The sequence below is a fragment of the Drosophila takahashii genome, chromosome 2L, assembly GCF_030179915.1.
Source record: "Drosophila takahashii strain IR98-3 E-12201 chromosome 2L, DtakHiC1v2, whole genome shotgun sequence".
Lineage (NCBI taxonomy): Eukaryota > Metazoa > Arthropoda > Insecta > Diptera > Drosophilidae > Drosophila > Drosophila takahashii.
Genome location: NC_091678.1, coordinates 23,305,706 through 23,327,717, shown reverse-complemented (window position 1 = coordinate 23,327,717; position 22,012 = coordinate 23,305,706). Strand labels below are relative to the sequence as shown.

Genomic DNA, 22,012 nt, shown 5'->3' with positions numbered 1-22,012 from the left:
ATCCCTTATTAAAAATATTCCAGTTCCATTAGCTCCTGATGAGTTCTCCCAGTTGAGTTTAAGCCACATGGCCTGAAACTCACTGATCTTTTTATTGTTTTTACCGCATTAAAAAAACACTCTCACACAGTCACTAACAATTGCGGCTTCACTTAATGCAAAATGTTTCTGTTATTGTAATACATTTATTAAACATAATTTGAGCGCGTACATTTCAGAGTCATTCGGAGACGGACAGAGAAAGAGCGAGTGGGGTAATGAGGTGGAGAAAGAGACAGCCGTCCCATTGCAATTAACATTCATTGTCATGTGCGACTTTTTGTGTCTGCATTTTTCACCATCGATTGGAGCTGAGCCATTTCCAGTGATAATTATGGCCACAGAAGGGTCAGAGGTCGATGGGGAATGGGTTGGGAATGGGTTTAAGTGCATTTAAGTAGCATTTAAACTGGCAACAGTTCGCACTAGCAGACGACTCTTAATAAGGGAATAATTGGAACTCAGCGCGGATCATCTATATAGATCTGTGTGGATTTTGGAGAACTTTTATTTTAATTGAATTGTTTAATAACATTTTTAATAATGATTACTTATACTTTATTTATTAAAATTGACATTCTTATATTGTGGGATCCTCTCAAAAGTCTTTTCTTTTATATTACTATAAAATAAATATTTTTCTAAAGAAGTTTCAAACATTTAAATTCTAAAGTTGAAAAACCTACTTCTGACTATTGGATTTTTGCGCACAAAAGCAGGCAGCACTTTCCGAACCTGCGATTCCAGCACTCCAACGCACTTCTCCCAACGCTGAGCTGACATCCGCTGGCCAGGCTTTGATGATAGCTAAAGTGCACACGTAAACACTTAGCCTGGACCTGATTGGGGGAGTGGAGAGGAGGACTTAATTTCTCAACTGGCAGCCGGACAACTAATTTAAGAGTGAAAATCATTTTCGACGCTTTTCCTTTCTGGCTAGTTGCCAATCAGGTCACGATCTGTCGCTCGTCCAGTTTTCAGCTCAGTTTTCGGGGCCCCTGATTTTTCATGTTCTTGTGAAAGGGTCACAGCGAACATGTTCATAATGTGCGCTAATGTGCATAATGTATGCGAGCCAAAAACCAGACACGCACACTTGCACGCCGACAGTCCACGTCCCACACACAAACACACACCTGCACACCTACACACACTCGCAATCAGGTTACACGTGCAACAATAACAACAACAGGAACAAGGTGAAACAGGCAATTTAACAAGCCATCAACGCTGATGGTGCCGACAATGATGTTGATGATGGGATGGCCCGTTCTCCGGCAATAACAACAAACAACAGCCAGCTGCAATAACAACACGGCTAAACAGGAAACATGGAGCAACTACAGCAATCGGTGACAACACGGCAATATTATGTTGCACCTTTGCCACACACTCACACCCGCCCTTTTTCCTGTATCCCTATTTTCATAAAAAAAACATGCTGACAAGGCAAAGTTCGCTGATGAAATGGAGAAATTGTGTGAGCTAATTAAAAAAGGTTTCACCAAAATAAGGATAGTTCTTTCGAGTTTGCCATAGCTTGTCTAAAGGATTACACAAAAAACAAGAAAGGAAGCTAGCTTCGGCCAGCCGAAGCTTATATACCCTTGCAGATCATTCCTATTAATTAACAAATCGCAAAAATGTTCAATTTTCTAATATTTATCATTAATTTTCCGATCGTTCCTATGACAGCTATATGATATAGTCGTCCGATTTTGATCAAATTAAAATTGAAATTCTGAATTATTTAAAAAGAGTCATATCCTAGAGTAGAAGATAATACAATAAAAACCAAAGAAGCTAGAATTTATTTCCTATTACTTTTCCATTAATTTTCCGATCGTTCCTATGGCAGCTATATGATATAGTCGTCCGATTTTGATTAAATTAAAATTGAAATTCGGAAATATTTAAAAAGAGTCATATCCTAGAGTAGAAGATAATACAATAAAAACCAAAGAAGCTAGAATTTATTTCCTATTACTTTTCCATTAATTTTCCGATCGTTCCTATGGCAGCTATATGATATAGTCGTCCGATTTCGATAAAATTAAAATTGAAATTCGGAAATATTTAAAAAGAGTCGTATTCTAGAGTAGAAGATAATACAATAAAAACCAAAGAAGCTAGAATTTATTTCCTATTACTTTTCCATTAATTTTCCGATCGTTCCTATGGCAGCTATATGATATAGTAGTCCGATTTTTTAAATAATTAATTCGAAATTCAGAAATATTAAAAAAATAACATCCCCAAAAGTAGAAGGTAATATTTTAAAAAACACCGAAGTTAGAATTTTTTAAAGTTTTTTTTCCGATTGTTCCTATGGGAGCTATAAGATATAGTTGTCCGATCCGGTCGGCTCCGACATATATACTACCTGCAATAGAAAAAAGACTTTTGGGAAAGTTTCATCCCGATAGCTCAAAAACTGAGAGACTAGTTTGCGTAGAAACAGACAGACGGACAGACGGACAGACGGACAGACGGTCAGACGGACAGACGGACATGGCTAGATCGACTCATCTAGTGATGCTGATCAAGAATATATATACTTTATGGGGTCGGAAACGTCTCCTTCACTGCGTTGCAAACTTCTGACTGAAATCATAATACCCTCTGCAAGGGTATAAAAATGGATATGAAACGATGATCAATTTGATATTATAAGGTATCAATTTTAACGTAAACAACAATATGCTAAGTATGCCAGTTCGAAATTCGAATGTGTCTTTCTCGCTCCAACTCATGTACCTATAAGTCGTCATATTGCTTCTACCTCTCTTTTTCAAAGTTAGAGAATATCCGATAAAGAGAATTCGGCAAAATTATAGTATTTAATATCAATTTTCCCAGAACTGCATGGTAAAAACGATATGCGTTTAAGCACCAGAAAGTTACCATGCGCATATCGAGTTGATCCAAGCGTGTTTTTTTTTTGTGGGTATCTTAATTATTTTCGTTCAATGGGACATGATATTTGGAAAGTTAGACAAAAATGTTATTAAAATAATATCACAAATTTATTAAAATAATACCCAAAATTCATATTTTTTGCTGCATATAGAACACGTTTTTCCTTGGAATACAAATCAACGTACCAATTTCAGCCACCATAAACTTAACATGGAAAGTCCAACCCTTTTTGCAGGCATTTCATTTTACGAGGATGGCAAGAAAGCAGCCTCCTTTTGCACTTTGCACTTTCCACTTTGCACACGGCGGCGGAAGCACGAAAATTAAGGCAATTCAGTGCGGGCTGTGCATCTCGTCACGTCTTCTTTCGAGGATCACGTAGTGACCCACACGCTTGCCCAAAAAGGGAATACTTGATGCAAAACTTTCGCCTTTGCCGGCTAGAGCTTATCGCTGGTGCTGCATTCAATATTTATTACGCATACGACCGGGAGACACGCTCGGCTAAGAAGAAGGAGCCCAGGCCCCGGACAGGACCACCTATAAGTGGCTTAATTAGTGCGACAAAGTGTTTGCCAATTCAGAATCCCCCTTTGGCTGGTACAAGCTTGAGACCTCTAATCAGCTTACACATCGTGGTCTATTGGAGCCCTGCTCCACAGTTTCTACCTTTCATTGGTCCGGCAAAAAGTGGCTTGGCATTAACGGACCAACTGCTGTCAGCCCTGAAAGCCACCAACTGTTGCTAGGATATGGCTATTCAGGATTCCCTCCGCTTAACAGGATACTGGCATGATTTGAAGGCCTTGTTTTTGGTTTATTATACCCGTTACTTGTGGAGTAAAAGGGTATATTGTATTCGTGGAAAAGTATGCAACAGCTAGATGGAAGCATTTCGATCCAGCCATGTCTGTCTGTCCAACTGTCTTTCCGTCTGTCTGTCCGCCCCTTTTACACCCACAATCGCCTTAAACGATTTTAAAAGGTGTCTGTCGCCCACTCCTTTAAAGATTTCGGAAAAGCAATATACAGTTTTATTGTGTTTATCAATACCTATCGAAATGCAGAAGAATATTTTAAATCGGACCATTCGTTAAAAAGTTATGCACTCCCTCTAGCTGAGTAACGGGTACCTGATAGTCGGGGACTCGACTATAGCGGTCTCTCTTGTTTTTGGTTTATTTTTAATATTGCATAATCCACTTAGTGAGGAAAGGATTAGTATGTTAATAATCTAATTAGAAGAAAATCATTTTTACGATTGGAAAAGAGTTATTTAGGTAACACATATACAATGAAGTATTTTTGTACATAAATAACTTATAGATAACTTACCTATGTAAGTTATGATTTTTATATTTCTTTTATATTTTTATATTAAAGAATTATTTATTGCATTCAGAATTACATTTTAATGGGACCAAAAGTGCTAAATTGCAAATATTTAAAGGGCAGCCTTAAATACCAATTGAATTTTGTTAAAGTAAAAACTGACATTTCATTCGATCTGAAAGCCTTTTTCCCTCTCTTCTTGTTCAGCCGTCGAATGGAATGTATAAAATGTAACGACTGAGGCGGCAGACACTCCCACTCATTGGTACAAATACAGACACACTTCCGCGAAAACACACACATCAAACCGAGCTGTTGATGGCTTTCAGTCAGCGGAGGGAATTCACGGATTCGTATTGGCCAAGCACACATAACTCAACGGAGCGACTGGCAATGAAGGCAAATGCATCCGGATCCTCGTGGGCTGCCAACAATTAACAGCATAAATTTAAATATGCAATTAACGCAACAGCTTGAAGCACCAAAAAAAGAGCGATAAAATAAACGGAAAATGAGCTGAGTCAAACCCAGTGGAGCAAAAAAGAAATTTCAGAGCAGTGTTTTTCGAGAAATTATGTTCTAAGTATTACAGGTATTATTTTTCAAACCACTACTTAACATTAAGGATTTTATTTTAGTTTGGTTTGCAAGGCAATTAGCCAAAAGGTGCCGAAACTTTTTGTAATGCTTTTACTCGCAAAAATCTGTATGAATATAAAGCTGCTTAAGTTTTTAAAATCTCAATGTATTAGCTTTAAAGTAATAAAAAAGTAAACTATTTCTTCACCACCACTTTATTATACTAGGTCATATTTTACTTATCAAGTTTCACCTTTTTTATTGGTAATTCTAAAACAACTAGAGTAATGATCAACAACCACTGTAACTTAAACAGAGGATGGATAACAGGGAAAGACGACCAACTAAGTGGGAGGGTGGAGTCAGAAAGGTCAAGGGATTGGTAAGAGTGGAAGGAAGTTACTGCAGCAAAAAAGCAGGCGACAATAAAAGCCAAAGGTTATTTTAACACATGCACACACGAACGCAGTGCAGTGAAATGCATTTGATTGTTTGTTTTTTGTTTTTATTTGTTGCTGCCCCACTCATTGTTTTTTTATTTCGAACACGCAAAAAACAAGGCGAAAAAAACACAATTTTCCGCTTTATTTGCGCAGAGCTGGCCGAGCCACAACAACAGCAAAATGACAAGGGCAATGTCTGTGCGTTATATGATACTGCTATTGCCCCCCCACCTCCTTCGACCTCCCCTTTTTGCAGCACCCCCTGACCTCACCCACAACACCCCCAGCAATCGTTGCCATAGCCACATGTCAATATTTTTGCGCTTCGGCCTCGGTTACATGGGCCCGCAGGGGATTCGTCCTGTAAAATTTATTCCAGTGCAGCGGCCGACTCTTTACTGATGTGTAAATTGCTCTCTCTCCCGTTTAATGAAATTAAAACAAATTTTCAGTGAAATTTAATACACGCAGAAGCTGCAGAAGCAGCAGACTGCGCGCAGTAGGCATAATAATAATAAGCACAATAATGGTATTAAAATTATTGCACCTGGCCAATGCACTTGACAGCAACACCAATAACATTGCAAAATTACGGTTCTCAATTGCGGGAGTCAAAGTGCAAAAAGCTGTAAAAAGGCCAATTCATTAATGCAAAAATATTTATCAGTATTAACAAATTTGAATACCTATGGGGGTGGGGGTATAGGACTAATTTAAAAGGGGTTTTGTTTTGATTGGATGCTCTTCGCTATAACTATTCCCCAAACATTACAAAGTTAACTCTAATATTAAATTCTTTCCCAGGGCATTGAAATAAATATTTTATTTTTCGCATGAAAATGGAATGAAACTTATCAGAGGCTATGAATTTTTGATAATTAGAGAATAAGCACAGAATAAATTGAAATCAATATAATCAGGAACAAGTTGAAGACATTTATGACTAACATTCATATCAATCGCACAAAAATCCCAAATTACACAGGGCCTCATCCAGGGACGGATTTTCAAGTTCTTCGGGTTGCGGTTCGAGTTCCAACAGTTTCTCGATGCTATAGCGCTGCACAATGTGTCCCTTCTGATTGATTGATTCCTTCAACGGAGCCAGGGGATTTCGACGGATGTTCCAGTTGGCCAGAGGTCGGAAGTGGGTGAGATTCCCCCTGCGTTTCTCGGCAGCTAGGAGCTCAGCAGGTGGACAGTATCGAGGCTTCGTTGTGGCCCTGAGATCGCCCAGTCTGATTATTCCCGATGCCGTAATGTTGACTACATTCGAGTTAACCAAAGGCGGTTTAGTTGGAGTTTGGATGTGAGATGGCAATGAAGTAAGGCCCTGATTCTTTTTTTCTGCACCCATCTTGGCAAAATATTTGGCCCGACATTGCTCGTCCCACTCCTTGGTGGTCGGTATGTATCTCTTTTTGGGGACCACCTCGGCCACCTCGACTTTCTTCACCGGTTCCTGTTCTATGGCGATGGATGGTTTTTGTTCATTTTCATCATAACGACTCTTCTTCTGCTGCTGCGATTGCTCTAGCTTCAGTTGCTCCTGTTTCTCATTTATCATTTCCCGCAGGATCCTCTCGATACGCTCCCTCTTCGCGGCCCTCAAACGATCCACCTTTACTCTTTCATCCGGGGTAAATCGTATGGGGGATCGTGAGAGGTGAATAACTGGCTGAACCTTGTCAGAATTTTCAACTCCTTGAATCGGAGGGATTAGAGGTCCCCTCAAGCGGCGCTGTTCCGACAATTTTAGGGCTTCTAAGGCCACGTTTCTCTCGTGCTCACGCCGCTTTTCCTCGACATCAAAGGGCTTTTCAGCTAGAGAAGAAGTACTTGGAATCACATTGGAAGAAGTAGTCGGAGCCATTTCCTTAGGACCAGTGTGTGGAGGCAAGTCGACAAGTAATTTCTCCTCCTTGGGCTTTTTCGCTCTCTTGATGCAAGGGAGAATCATGTAGTCTACATCGTTCAATAAAACTACCTGGGCACTGCGGGCAGCTAAAAATATTAATTAGAGTATGCAAATTGCTATTACTTGAATATGAGTGGGGGCTTTACATTTTTCAGACTTTTTGGGAAATCCTTTCCAGGGCAAAGTAAGGTTAGATTTTAGCTTCTGCTCATCCTCCACTGTTTTCTTCATATCATTGCGGTCGACCATAGCTTCGTCTTTGGTAGATTCTGCCCTCTTATAAAGCGGCACAAATTCCTGGGCATTGGCATTTAGCTTCACTGTACTTGCGCAGGCCAGCTTCCCAGTAATATCAGCAGTTTCCACATGGATTTCTTTTAACTGAGGCTCCTGAATCAAGTGGTGCATGGTCCTTGCGCTCCTCCGCTATATTTTCCTGTACTTTAAAGGTTTATCCTTTTTTGTGAGTACTGACTGCTTTTGTTTCAGACAGATAACTGTATATTTATGCGTATGATTGGACCTGCTCGACATGAGGTGTTTTAAAGTATCAGTCCAGGCCTACTGGACTAAAAAATTTTTGAGTTGTAATCGAAGCCTATTGTGATCTGGTACACCAAAAAAACACTTGATATGAAACGATGATTGGTTTGATATTATGTGGTTTAATTTTGACTTGATATGCGGGCACCTTAATTCGATATGCTTAAAATGTGAGCAACAGGCTAGTTTAAAATGAGTCTTTCTTACTCCCACTCATGTTACTTTAAGCACAATCTCGCTCTATTAAAATAGTTTTTACGTCAGAAAATTTACCATGCGCATATCGATATGGGTTTTTTTTTTGTGTTTACTATTTTCTCTATTTGCATATAATGCCAGGGCTGCAAAGGATTAAAGTGATGGCAATTTTCTCTATAAAATGGCCATCTTAAACTAGACAACAAATTCTTTGGATCACTCCGCCTTCAAAATCGCTTGGCAATTCATGTACATTTCTCCATTGTTGACATTTATTCGCACAATAAACACAAAGCCAAGGCGGGCGGGGAAAGCACAGGTAAAATAGGTGCAGGCCCGGAGAAAATGTGGAGATGGAGCTGAAGATGGGTACGTGGCAAAAGGAAAAGCCAGCAATGCAAGCAGTGCAAGCGGTAAACGACATTCAATAAAACGTTTGAAAATATTACAGAAATAGAGGGAGAAGGAGCTGCAGACGGAGAAGTGAAATGAAATGAAAGAAGCGCACAGAAATATGCAATTTCACCTCAATCAGAGTTGTAAAAACAAACAAACAATGGCCAAGTGCAGTGAGCTTCGCTCGGCAGGAGTTCGTCCTTGTTGCCTTCTTTCTTCACCCGACCCCCTCGAGTACTGGGATCACCCCCACCCCCTGGCCAGATGTCATGTGAGCCACATGCTGGGGCTCCTTGAATCCTCGTTACCATTTACTACTATTCCCATTCCCGTTCCTGTATCGTTTTGCAAGCTCAAGCGAAAATGCAAAGAGCAGAAAAATGCAATAAGTAAAACGTAATAACTGCTCAGGAGCTGTGAACGCCTGGCTATATAATCAGGTTGTTTGGCGAGGGAAAATAGGGGGAGATACCTGCGTTTTCGCTAGCCTAAAGCTGAACAAGCCGAACGGAGAAAGTGAAATCGTATTCAAATGGAAATAAAGACAGCTAAAATAGGTAAGGAGGGACAAATAAGAACTGATATATGTCGGTATTAAAACAGCTTCACAGAAGGGAAATATCAGTATTAAATAGTGGCTGAAGAACATTATATATGTGGCTTGAAGCCATTCGAAAGGTCGGTAGATAAAGTCTCACAAAATCCTACATTTGTTTCATCAGAAAAACAGTTCTATAAACCCAATAAAAATCAACACAAAAAGCACAGAAGATAAATAAAATTAGTATAAATTATTTAAATCAATTAGGCAATCCAGCCCCAAATTTCTACAACGTTGTCCGACAACTTGTAGGTCATCTGGGGATTACCACAGAGATTGGCGTCCACACATTCGCCTATTTATCCATGCATGGCATGGAGTGTTGCAAATTTTTGTGTAATTCGACTTGGGAAGTAGGTGAAAGTGGAGGCGTCCGCCACTAATGCATTTGTGGTCAATTGCCGGGCCGCAGGAAGAGGGCGGGAAAACGAACTGAGGCACTGACATCATTTTAATAATAAAATTGTTAACAGAATTGCTGTGCTTTTGTGTGGCCCGGGCCAAACACAAAAACATGTGTTGGCCTTGTTAGCAGCAAGAGCAACACACATGTGCACTGCGAAAAAATATTTGAAAAATGTTATACCTCTGGTTTTGTTTTATTTTTCATTCAAGACTTTTAAATAATTTAAAATATTTAAGGTTGCTAGAAACCAAATTTAATATTTGTGTTTTTAGGGTTACTTTAAATTTAATTCCTTTAGGTATTGCAACTTTTTTTAGTTAAATAAAAATTTTGTATTTTTTAATTTTTTTAGAGGACTAAAAAATTTATATATTTCGAATTACCACAAATAGTTTTACTGAAGTATTCAATTATGGAAAGTTTTAAGATCGAATATATTTAAATTAATAACCAATTATTAAAAATTATACTCCCTTCGCAATCTAAATTAAATTACATTTACAGTTAGTAATTTTCTTAAATAAAGATATTGCCTTCCTATATTTTTTTTGCAGTAATCAAAATATTTTTGAGAACCCACGACGACGACCTCAATGTTGTCGTTGTCGTTGCTCCTGTTCCTGTTACTGCCACAGTTTTTGCCCTCTTGCAATCTAAATAAAATGGCCGACGTGTGTGTACGCACAACTTTTGCCATATTTAATCGTATTTACACCAACAACAACGGCACGGATATATATATATTTTCTGAGGGGACCTTTAGTGCTGGCAATTGTAGCAGTGGAGACAAAAACAACTCGATCCCACTGCTCGCTTTTGGGCATTTGCTTATTATTGTTAGAAACTTTTGCGCCCACACAACAAAAAAGTCAGGGAACAGAGCTCGCACACACAATTGGCCTGGCCTCCTTCTATCTTGCTGGGCAAATGTGTTTTTAGAATATTTTGTAACACAAAAATTACCTCAAAATTTGGACAGATGGAAAATGGAACTAGAGATGGTCGGCCAACAATGAATATGTATAAAAATTCGGTTAGAAAAAGTTGAAAACAATTATATGCTCGAAATAAATTTCTAAATATTTAAAATTACTTTACTGTTTAATTTAGTTTTTACCAAACAAAAAAATAATGTCGTTCTATAAAATATTTATTAATCTTATTATTTTCTTTAATGCTTACACTAAAATTTAACGAACTATCCTTTAGATTCTTTAAGCAAAATAAGATTCAATCAATTTATTTCATACTTAAATTACGAGCGATTATTTTCTGTTAAACTATTCCATCTCGAATTCCGAGTTGGGAGTTTGTGGCAGTTATGTCGGTTTGGCTTTACTCACAATTTTTAAGCTTGTTTCGAATGGTGACTCTGCTGGGGCAGCTTAAAACGTGCAATGGAAACTTTTGCCCTGGCCAGGTGGAAAGTTTTAAGACACAAATTTATGCCGGGACGGACACAAAGAGAGCATGTGTGCTTGGAAAGTGATTAAAAATTGGGTCAAGTGTTCGTGCGAAGGGAGATTAAGCAATTTGGCATCGGCACGCACACAAATCAAAGGATTTGGCCATCTTTTTTTATGAATCCCCTACACACGCAGCCCCAAAAGTTTCTCGCCCGCAACGATTTGTCATTTAGCGTGGCCGAGAGAGCGGCTAAAAGTATGCATTAAAAGATTCAACTTCGACTTAATTACAAAACGAGACCACAAACTATACGTACGGGCAATTTCGGCAAGGTGAGGCCATCGGAACAACGAGTTAACAGGGAGGTGGCATCAACATCACCTGCCCTCAATGAAGTCAACCGGAGATTGCAGCACCGAGCGAAATGCTACAGAGAGTTTTGTGCTTTAGAATAGATGAAGAAATCTTAATAATATCACTTGATATTGAAAAAATTATAAAAATTTATTCGATTTTCATAATTGCTATTTTAAATCATAAATAAAAAATATTTTTCTCGCGTTTAATCATAAAACTGTATATTCCTGATATTTTTCTGCAACCTGAAATTGGTTAAGGAGATTAGCTTAAAAACGTCTCGTACTATAATTCTCCAAGTGCAGGTGTATAGTGAGGACCAGGACTGACAGTCCTTGTATCCTCCTCGTGTGTTGCTCAGGTTTGTTTTGGCTGCGGTTTCAGCGGCATCCCAGGGAGCGGCACAGACCCAACACCAGAATCACCACCATCACCATCGCCACCAGCAACTGCGGCATAAACTACTCTGCGTGGGCTTCACTCTGCATGGCATTCCAGAAATAGTGCATCTCCATCGGCCCTGCGAATTCAGCTTCTGCCAAGATGGACCAACTGTGGATGGAAATCTGCAGATGCTTTGCCGCAGATTCCTCGACTCTTTCCATTTTGGGCAATGGTAAATTCGCCACTTGGAAGTGCCACATTTAGTCAGATATCAGTTGGTCTTACGTTTTCAGTGTGTTGGTATATCATTATAATTAAATCTTTAGACATAATTAATTACAAAAATATTTAAGATTGTAAATTTTTGACCTTTAAGGCATAATTCAAAAAAATTATTTAAGATTGTCAATTTCGTGTTTGAAAATATTTTGTTCTTGCATAAATTTACAAAGAATTCTAGTCCTCTACAAGGTTAAAATAATAAACGCCTCACAAACTATTTACAAACTGTTCTCAAAATTGCTCCCTAAAATGTCTTAAAAAAAGAAAACAAGGAAAAAATAGCCCTGAAAAAAATATTGTAATCCGTTAACCATTTTACATACGTTAATGCATTCTCAGTTATTGGATTTTTTAAAATGACTTAAAGAGTTTATTATGTTGATCAGCCAATTTAATGGCTATAAAACATAGATTACAAATAGGAACAAATAACGTGAGATCATAACAGGGTGGTGAATAACAAATTTTTATAACCTATACTACAAACTAAGACGACAATTTAACAACGCATTACTGCTTCAGGACTCGTGAGACGTGACGTCCTCTTGTCCAGAGATCGCCGGGATGCCTTCGCTTCAGCCTTCTCCTGTTCGTCGGGTTGGCCAAGGAAGCTGCTAGGTGGTTGGGGTGTCCTGTGAGGCGTTCGTTGTACCGACTCGAGTGCCGGTTAATCTGATCCCTGACCGAGGGCATGTGGAGATCGTTGGCTAGGTCTATGTTTCTGACGTACCACGGCGCATTCGTGATTGTTCGCAGCGCCCTATTTTGGACTCTTTGGACCTTCATGACGTTAGAGTCGGAAGCCATGCCCCAAAGTTGGATGCAGTACGTCATTGAGGGCACCACTATTGCTCTAAACAGCAACACTTTGTTGGCAAGGCTGAGCTTGCTCGTTGATTTGAGCATCCAGTTGAGCTTCCTTAGCTTAGCGCGACATGTAGCTGCAATTTTTGTGGTGTGCTGCTTCCAGGTGAGCCGTTTGTCCAGGATCAGACCCAGGTACTGCGCCTGAGGAGATTGTGGGATGGTGGTGTTAAGGAGCTCAACTGTTGGAAGGATCTGTTCTCTCAGGGTGAAGTTGCAGTGTTGAGACTTTCTGCCATTAATTGCAATGTTCCACCTGTTTGTCCACTTGCCGTAGGAGTCAAGAAATTCCTGGGTTATCCTTGATGCTTCAATACGGCAGGTGGAATTTACAAGGAAGGCAGTGTCGTCAGCGTAGGTGGCGAGAAGAGTGTCCGGTACATTGATAGACGGCAGATCAGAGGTGAACAGGGTGTATAAAACGGGGCCCAGGACGCTTCCCTGTGGAACGCCAGCACGAGCAAATCTTATGCTTGACCTTTCCCCTCTTACCTCGACCATGAAGCTACGATCAAGCAGGTAGGATTTGAGAACAAGGAATAGGCCTGTCGGGAGTAGGGTCTTAAACTTATGGAGTAGTCCTTCGTGCCATACACGGTCAAATGCTTCCTTGACGTCGAGGAAAATAGCAGAGCTGTATTGCTTATTCTCAAAAGCATTTAAGATGTGCTGGACATCAGTTATTGGAAAAATTAAAAAAACAAATGTACATTTCTCCCAGCAAATGTCGCCTGCATGTGAATAACAATGAAAACAAGTGGGCGGTGGGCGAATGTGAGGGGCGTGCGCCTGCATATTTTATGGCTTCATTGGAGATGGACGGACGAGAAGCAAAGTGGAACTGCAGCTGACCACAGGACACGACTCCACTTACAGGCCGTCCGTCCGTTTGGCTCTAAATTGTTGTTGTCTGAGCTTTGATTGTGGACGAGAGGATCCCGATTTCCCATTTTCCAGCATAAATGTATGCATGTACGCGTGGGTGGAAACGTGTCTGTGTGTATTTAACGTGCCTTAAATCACATTTGGTCTGTAATCAAGCTAAACAAATATGGGCGCTTTGGCTGCGGAGGAGGTTCCCTTGTGTCAAGCTTTCGTTACGAATGGGTAAACTTAAATTTAGACCATCCATCGGAAATATACACACTATCAGTGTGTGTGTGTTGGCTGGTGTGCGTGGCTAACTGGGTCAATTGTTTGAGCCGATTTCGGCATTAACATACAGTACGAGTGACAATTAGACGGAAAAGATAATATCAGCTGACTTCAATTCTTATCAATTTAATTAAATTGCATTTTTTTAACCATTTAAATTAAATTTTGTAGTTTTTTTTTCAAATAAAAAAATGCAAGGTAACAATTATTTTTAAATATATTTCATTTCACAAACAATAAAAGTTTAGTATTAAATTTTCAGGCTTTCCCTGAATAGTTACCTCTGTCATTCAAACAGATTTTAAGAAACTTTCGCAAATCCTGGTAATTTTAGAGCTTTAGTTAATAGACTTTAGATCCCCACAATTCAAATCATCAACTGCATTACGCTTATGCAACGCACTGTCCATAAAATCGGTGGAAAAGTGCAGTTAAAGCGCTTATGCTCATGCATCCATGGATAAATTTTATGGCCATGGCCAACCGATGGGCACTGCGGACATTTTATTGTCACATCGTCATCGCCATCATCATCATCGTCATCGTCTTCGTTGACATCGTGGGAGGTTGGGTGGGATTTTGATTTTTTATGCAAAATCAATATGAAACTGACAGTTCGAGCAAAGGACAGAACACAAAAAAAAAACGGAAATCTGATTGAAAAATTGCCATAAATCGACGTCAATTCAATTAACATAAATTGTGTGATTAATGATTGACAAATGCTAAGCAGACAGTCGGGGAAGGGCACTGGTTGTCGATGATTCCCGCAAGTAATTGCCGCATAATTCGATAACGATAACGATGAATGATGCCCACACGTTTACACTCCCTCTTCATTCCAAATAATTTTTTAATTTCTACGCCCAAGGTCCCGGCGCCTAAAAAAGGACCCGAAATGTCTGCAGATCATTAATCATGCATTGTACTTGCGAATCCCTGACCATCCACTCACTCCCCCACTCAGTCAATCAGACAATTGAATACATTTCAATCATTAATGGACCGTCCCAGGTAGAAGCCTCGATTCCCGCCCACCTGACATCAGTTGATTTGACTTTCCTATGGGGGTCAGAAAGTCAGCAGACGAGAAGAAGCAGCTTTCCGCTCACGTCTAATTGATGGACAGTCGTTGAAGTTGCCCTAATGATGGCTAAAGAAATATGGAATTATGATTGTTGACGTGGTTGAATTGATGAAGAAATAGAAATTGTAGTGAATTATAGTTGATAGATTTATTATTTATATAGCAATATTTTTAAAGCTGTCTGAAACACTAGTTTAAAGATTGCCAAAAAAGTTTAGCTTTAATTGATCATTTTGATACCCTTAAAATGAAAACGCTGGAAAGATATTTAACTCAATTTTTGGATTTTTTTTATAGAAAAATGTAATGATAAATTTATCATATTGTTTAACCCTTTAGATGGAAAAATGTACAAGCAAACGCAAAAAATTATCCACTATCCACTACAACATTTTTGAAAATATCCTTACCAACATTTTATGACTGCCTCCTTACTCTAACTTTTAATCGAATCTAAATTGCATAAATTAATATGAATCAGTCCATTTTATAACAGAATGAGATAGCTTGGGGAGCCACAACAATTATTTAGCCACGACCCATTTCAGAGGTCGTTAATTTGCGAAACATTTTAGTGGCGCTCTAATCGATGTTCATTCATTGTCTGCGACATGAAAGTTCCCCCTTTTGCCACCAGCACCACCCAAAAACTATAACTGCTCTATATGCGTTATATTGCGGTCTGAAAACTTGTGGAAATTTATGCGGACTGCGAATTGTGCGGGAAAATGCATCGCATTGGCCAGACAAACATGATATTTGCTGGCCTGTGCCCAAAATGTTTTTTGGCAACATAATTACTTAGTGGGTTGAGCGGAGGGTTTTCGGAATGAATGGAGTGGTAAGTGCCGTTGTAATTAGCTTTTGTAATAACTCGCTGAATTATTTGCGTCGATTGAACAAACACATGGGCATACGAAACAATTTTTGGGAATGGTTTGAACTCAAATGGAGCTTTTGGCTAGCCCGCAGGATATTTTAGAACTTTTTTTGCTGACTGGATCTTTCGTCGTTCTTTATCCTCGTGCGCTCTTGAACTTGATTTTTTTTATTTTTCTTGGGTATTTGTAACATTTTTATAAGGAAATGTTAAAAGTCCTTTGCTTTATTAAAATCAATAGTAAAATTTTCAAAAAAAATACACTGGGCAATTGAAAAAAAATAGTTTTTGCTTAAAAATTCTGCAAATTGTTTTGGCGATAAAACGAGATTTGAATTAATTCATTCCACAATTAAAAGCAATAAAGTACATGTTGTTCTGTAGGGTATTTAATGTTTCGAATCTTTTTACTGTGATTTTTCCCACTCTGCCTAATCATTTCACCCCTTTCAATCAGGATGAGTTTTGTTTTTCTTGCCCTTTTCCCGCTAATTTCCTGCGCTCTTTTGTCAAATTAAAAACACACAGAAGAGACACAAGGCAAAAGTTTTGCCCGTTCTCAAATTCTCTGTTTCTCGCTTTGTTTGTTTGTTGGTCGGGTTCATTTATCATGATTTTGTTTGGCGAACTTTGTCGCGTATGTTCGGTTCCTTGATAGGCGGGAAAGTGTCTCTGTTGCTGTTGTTTCTGATGTGAATGCCAGCAGCAAATGGCAGCTGTTGATGGTAGCCTCCACTTTTGCCCAGACTTTGCCTTCCTTTCTAACTCTCTTGTGTCAGGCATTTTCCCTTCGGCTCACTTTCTGTTTGTCTTTTTGTCGGAAAATTGCAAAGTGATTACTTTTGATTAGTTGCAAAAAGAAACGTAATTTGTTTATCGCCATTGCTGTTGCCGCTGCCTTGATAAATGTAATTTTGTCAAACTCGCTGATTACAGCAGAAAATTCGGGCTAAAACAATGGAAAACAACGGCTAACGAGCGAGTGTTTGATGTGTGTGTGCCTAATATGAGTGGCTGAGTGTTTGATGCTTGATAATATGAAATATATTATTCGCATTGATCAATAAATAAAAAGGCTTTTTTATCAGTATTCTGGGTATTTTTTAATATATTCAAAAGTAAGGAAAATGTCATAAGTAACTTATATTCTCAACTGAATGCTGTATGAGTACATTTTGTTTTAATTTAATAATTTAATTTAATAATTTAAATTAATAAAATTGTTTTTTTTTTGGTAAAAATGATTAAAATAAAAAAAATTTTTAGAATTTTCTAAAGTTTTAATTTTATGGGAATTTTTATTTGTCGTGAATCAAGTATGAGTAAAATGGTCTTAAATTATAATTTATTATAATTATAAGTAAAACTTATTAGTTAACCATACCTATTTTGTATAAACCTATTGATACATTTTTTGAAGGTTAAATATTTTAAATATGTATTTTTATACTAACGAAATAAACGTTCTTAAATTTAGGATCCGTTTTCTTTCTGAGTGCACTTTATCTGAAAGAGTGATTCAAAACAATTTCTTGTCTTGCCTGGCTGATAGAAACGTACTTAGATTGTGCTATCTAAAAGAAAACTAGAGCAGCGAAGAATCCTAAGGAGCCAGTAAAAACAGGAGCAGAGCAAACTTAATCTAGGAGCAACCGAGCTTACATTTTTAAGCAGCTGTCGCTGCTTGCATGCAAAATTATGACTTAAAGCGCAGCTGGGGCTGGGATATAGTACACACAAATATATATTATATGGGGTGTGCTCCAACCCAAGGACCAACCCACTAACACACACGCACAGCTGCAGGAGCAGCAGCAGTAGCACAAAAGGATAACATAGAAGTAAGTTATTCATTGTGCACGCAAACATTACGGAAGTCATATGTTTAAGGCACAGGGGGAGGCCAAGAAAATTCGAGGAGCGGAAGAGACCTGGCTAAAAGGTAGCAAAAGGTAAAGCCAGCAGGAGTCTAACCCCAACCCACACACCCGTTTTGGCCAAGTTTTTGCCGAGCCAAAGGAAAGAAATATGAAATATGACTCCAAGTCGAATTGTGAAAACTTGCAGAAAGGTACGAATAAGCATATCAAGATCATAAATAAAACACAGTGCGAGAGAGAGCTGGGAAATTAAATTTTCGACTAGGCAGCTAACCAAAAAAAAGAAGAAAATAACATCCCTATGCGAGTGCACATTGCTAATATACGCAACGCGCTGCCAACTTTGATTTGCAAATAAATTATTCCGTTCGCTTTGCTCTATGGCTCGAAAAAGAAAATACCGCCCGAGAAAGCATAAGGAAGCGAAAGGTAACGAAATAATGAAACAAAAACAGGTGGGAAATCGGCATGTAAAAGTACAATAATTTTTTCAAGGATTTATGCAGGGTATTTTGCCTATTTCTTAATAATCGATCACAAAGACCGTAGAAAAATTCTTTCCTGTTTTTTTTAAGTACATTTTACGGTTTAGAATGTATTTTTTAATTTCATTGAGATTTTTGTTTTTGTCAAAATGAACTTAAATGCTATATTATTTTATTTATTGTCAACTGTATGAATAAATATTAATTATTGTCTTAAATTAATATTTAACCTAGAAAAAGTAGGGTATTCATGACTCCACAGCGTTCGTATTAAAGCACTTTTCTCTACACCCTTTTCCATTTTACCAAGAACCTTTTCCTCAACTTCACTCCGCAGCATTCTAACCAGAAAGTTAACTTGAACTTAAAATAAAAGTTTGCTTCGTTTTTTTCGGTTGGCATTTTTCGGTTTCGTTTTTTTGCGAGATTTTTTTTCTTAGCGTCCCACAAAGTCAAATATCATAAAGTTCGCTACGCCTTTTTGCATATTTTATTTGCGCTTATTTTCAAAGCGAACGAATAAACGGGGTGGTGGGATGGCTAAAAAGGAAAAAGTTTTTTTCTGCCATTGCTGCTAGGATGCTTTGCATGCTGTTGATGTTGCCGTTATTAAAACAAGCTGATTTAAACAGAGAGAAAAACTAAATTAATTAAAACTATATTCCGTTTTGAAAGAAATATCTTTTACTATAATTTGAAAATCTATTTACTTTTTAAATGTGAGATTTTAAGATTATAGGATTGGTATGAAAAATGTATATTTATTTTGTAATACATTTTCGATTAATTTGGAACAGCACATTCCAAATTTTTTTTGGCAAGCCGTAAGGTTCCGCAGCACTGACGCCACCATCATTCAAGGTTCTTCTGCTTTTCCTACCCACTTTCCTCCCCCCCCTCTTCACTTTTTTCCGCGTTCTCTTTTTGGCAACAATTAAATTATTCAACCGAAATTTGTTGAAGCTCCCGAAAAAGTCACGCGCACTTGACGGCAACAACTACAACAAAACCCAGCAAACAACAACAATAACAGTTCGGAAAACTAAGTTTTCCTTTCGCCGGCGTTGTTGTTGGTTTTGCCGCTTTGAGTTCCAGTGTCTTTTATTCGCCGCTTTTGGGTTCAGGTTTTATTTTCCAAATGAAATGAGTTTGAAGTGCATTTGACGGTGGTCGCCAAAGTTCGCTGAGCGCCTTCGCTTCGCCAGTGGGCGTGGCCGTGGGATTTTTTGGCATTATATTTGTTGTTATTGCTGTTGCTGTTGTATTAAGCATTCTAATGGAAAAGTTAAAGGCACTTTGCCTCCAATGATATTTTAAAAGCCTACGAAAAATAAAAAAGTTGAAAACTAATTAAACAATTTCTGACCAAATTTCCAATGAAATATAACTTAATTTAATGGACAAAATTGCCATAACTAATTTATTTAGTAGGTAGATTATTTATTTTAACACTAATAAATAGGTAGTACAAATTAATTAAACTATTGAAAATTCATTTATAAATATGCGTAATTGAATAAAAACTTTAAACTAAAAGTATTTTCGATTACAAATAAATCAATTATGAATCATAATTTATGATGAAAAAGTCAATAGAACAATAATAGGTACAATATTAAATAAATACATTTTATGATTTTGTGGATGTTTGGTACATTGTCTGGACTCACAAAATACTTTTACAAAAAATTTTAAATACATGAGAAAGAATTTTCGAAAAAAGGTTTGGAAAAAAATTCATAAGCTGTTTTTTCAGACAGCCCACACTGGTTTTTATGCCAGTTATTTCTGCGTTATATCCAACTATCCATTGATGATTTTTCTCACCTGTGCTTATCCCGAAGACCGAGCCTTTTCCATTCAACATTCAATTCAATCCCCCTTACACCCCGACCACCGGGTAAGTACGGGCATATCCTTCTTAAAAGGATCTGCTGCATGTGTCACTCGATTCCGAGCGACGTTTCCCTTTGGCTCGAGTTGTCTGTACTGCACTTTAGCACCAATTTACACGCAGAAAAAGAGGGAGAGAGACGAACAGTGGGCGACAGGGACGGACACTTACATGCATCTTCATCCTCATGTACTTTTCTAGTTTCTAGTTTCTAGTTCCCAGTCCCAGCCTTTCCCGTTTCATTTCCTGGCCTAATGGCGCATGGTCTTGTAGGCCGCTCACTTCGACCCGTCTGTTTCTGGCCCACCTCTGTCATGGCCAGCTTTTTTACGGCTTTAAGCCTTTCGCTTTGGGACTTACTAGGGAAGTGGCACTCAAGAAACATGTGTTCATATTCGAGAGGCTTTGCATCACGCTCGAAGTGAATTCAGTTAATTTGCATTAGTCAGCAAAGGACGGGCAAAAGACCTGAAATATGAATTATTAAAACTGCCTTTGATTATTTTGTTTAAATTGATTAGAAACCTTATTGGACTAGACTTTATATTTAATGAGTTTCATATTTTGAAAATCACCTTTCCAACAAAAATACAAAAAACCAAGGTCATTAACAGCTTTCTGTTCCACTGCATTTTCCTGTCCTTCATCCATCGATTATCTTTTAACAATATGTTGTTCTTCCTTTGTTTCCCTTCGGGCTTATTCTCTTCGCCAGTCAAATAAAGTGAACTTAATTTACGCATTTTATTTATACGCTTCATTAAAACTTTAAGTCGCCTTTATTTATAGCCGGCCAACAACATTGTTAATATTAATATTAAATTTATTTTATATATTATACATATTCGGGCTGCACAATAACTTTTCGTTGATGATGTCCTTGTTTACTGTTATTATTCCGCACATATATCTCTCTTTGTATTGGCAATGAATTGGCTGACTCCGTCTGATGTCGCCTGCTGTCGCATAAATCGCACTCAATAAACCATATAGAAGGCATAAATTATATTTTGCCTGCTCGGAATTTTCATTAAGCCCGTCCAGACAGTCGGAGAAGGAGAAGGAGACGGTAAGTATCGAAAGAGTATTGCACAAATTAAAGCTCTTGAAACTTTAATGCAATTCCTGAGCGTCGGGTTTTCGCCTGCTTGGCAGCTGCCATTTCAGTTTTTATTGTGTTGGCCAAAGCAACCGAAAACAAGAGTTCTCCAGAAAACAACCGAAAAATTAATGAGCGCAATAAACATTTTAAGTGGAATTGTTGGTGAAGTTGTTAATTTTTAGTGCAATTTATAATTTTATTCGCCGCTGTGTGCGGCAAGTGTAATTAAATTCGGCACACTAACTCTTTCCTAGAACAGTACCCCCGATTGGCATCATAAATAATCTGTTTACAAGTTAGTTACGCAGTTAATTTCGGTTCGCAGAACCAAGGTAACATCTTCGGTGACCTTTTAAACTAATTTCCCCAAAGATTGCCAGCCGGAAAAGGAGTCGTTGGTCCAATTCCCAGGCACGCAGCTGGAGGACCTCATCCCAGGGATTCTCAACCCAACCCGAAGCTTTGTTTATTGTTGTGTAAGCCAAGCACGACACCTGTCGAGCCATTTTTGGTCTAGTTTTCTTTTCTGGCCCCCCGGAAAATTATTAATATTTTATTTCCAAGTTTCCCCAACAGTTTGTTGTCTTGCCTTCTTCTATTTGAAGCCATTCCGATTCGCATTGCATAGCTGATGACGCTCTCATCTCGTTAAGTGCCTCAAAGCCTTTTCTCACTGCCCGCGAACGTGTGTTCCCGTCTCTTTCGCTTGCGTATAGCCGTCTCTTTCGCGCGGCATGTCTGCATTTGCCCTTCGGGAAGCTGTCCGTCATAATTGTGCAATGTGTTTCGGGCGTTTATAGTATCAGCGGCTAGCACACAGCCAAACAGGTTGAACTTGTTTCGCGGCATATTGGATTTCGA

General features: G+C 38.4%; 1 protein-coding gene across 1 annotated transcript; it reads right to left on the bottom strand.

The window, feature by feature from the left end:
* Positions 1-6,213: 6,213 nt before the first annotated feature.
* On the bottom strand, positions 6,214-7,789 carry LOC108064095 (uncharacterized). Its single transcript, XM_017151438.3, has 2 exons — positions 7,377-7,789; positions 6,214-7,316 (listed from the first exon to the last, which is right to left on the bottom strand). The coding sequence occupies exons 1-2, from the start codon at positions 7,636-7,638 to the stop codon at positions 6,268-6,270; spliced, it is 1,311 nt and encodes a 436-aa protein (XP_017006927.3). The 5' UTR covers positions 7,639-7,789; the 3' UTR covers positions 6,214-6,267.
* Between the last annotated feature and the right edge of the window lie 14,223 nt (positions 7,790-22,012).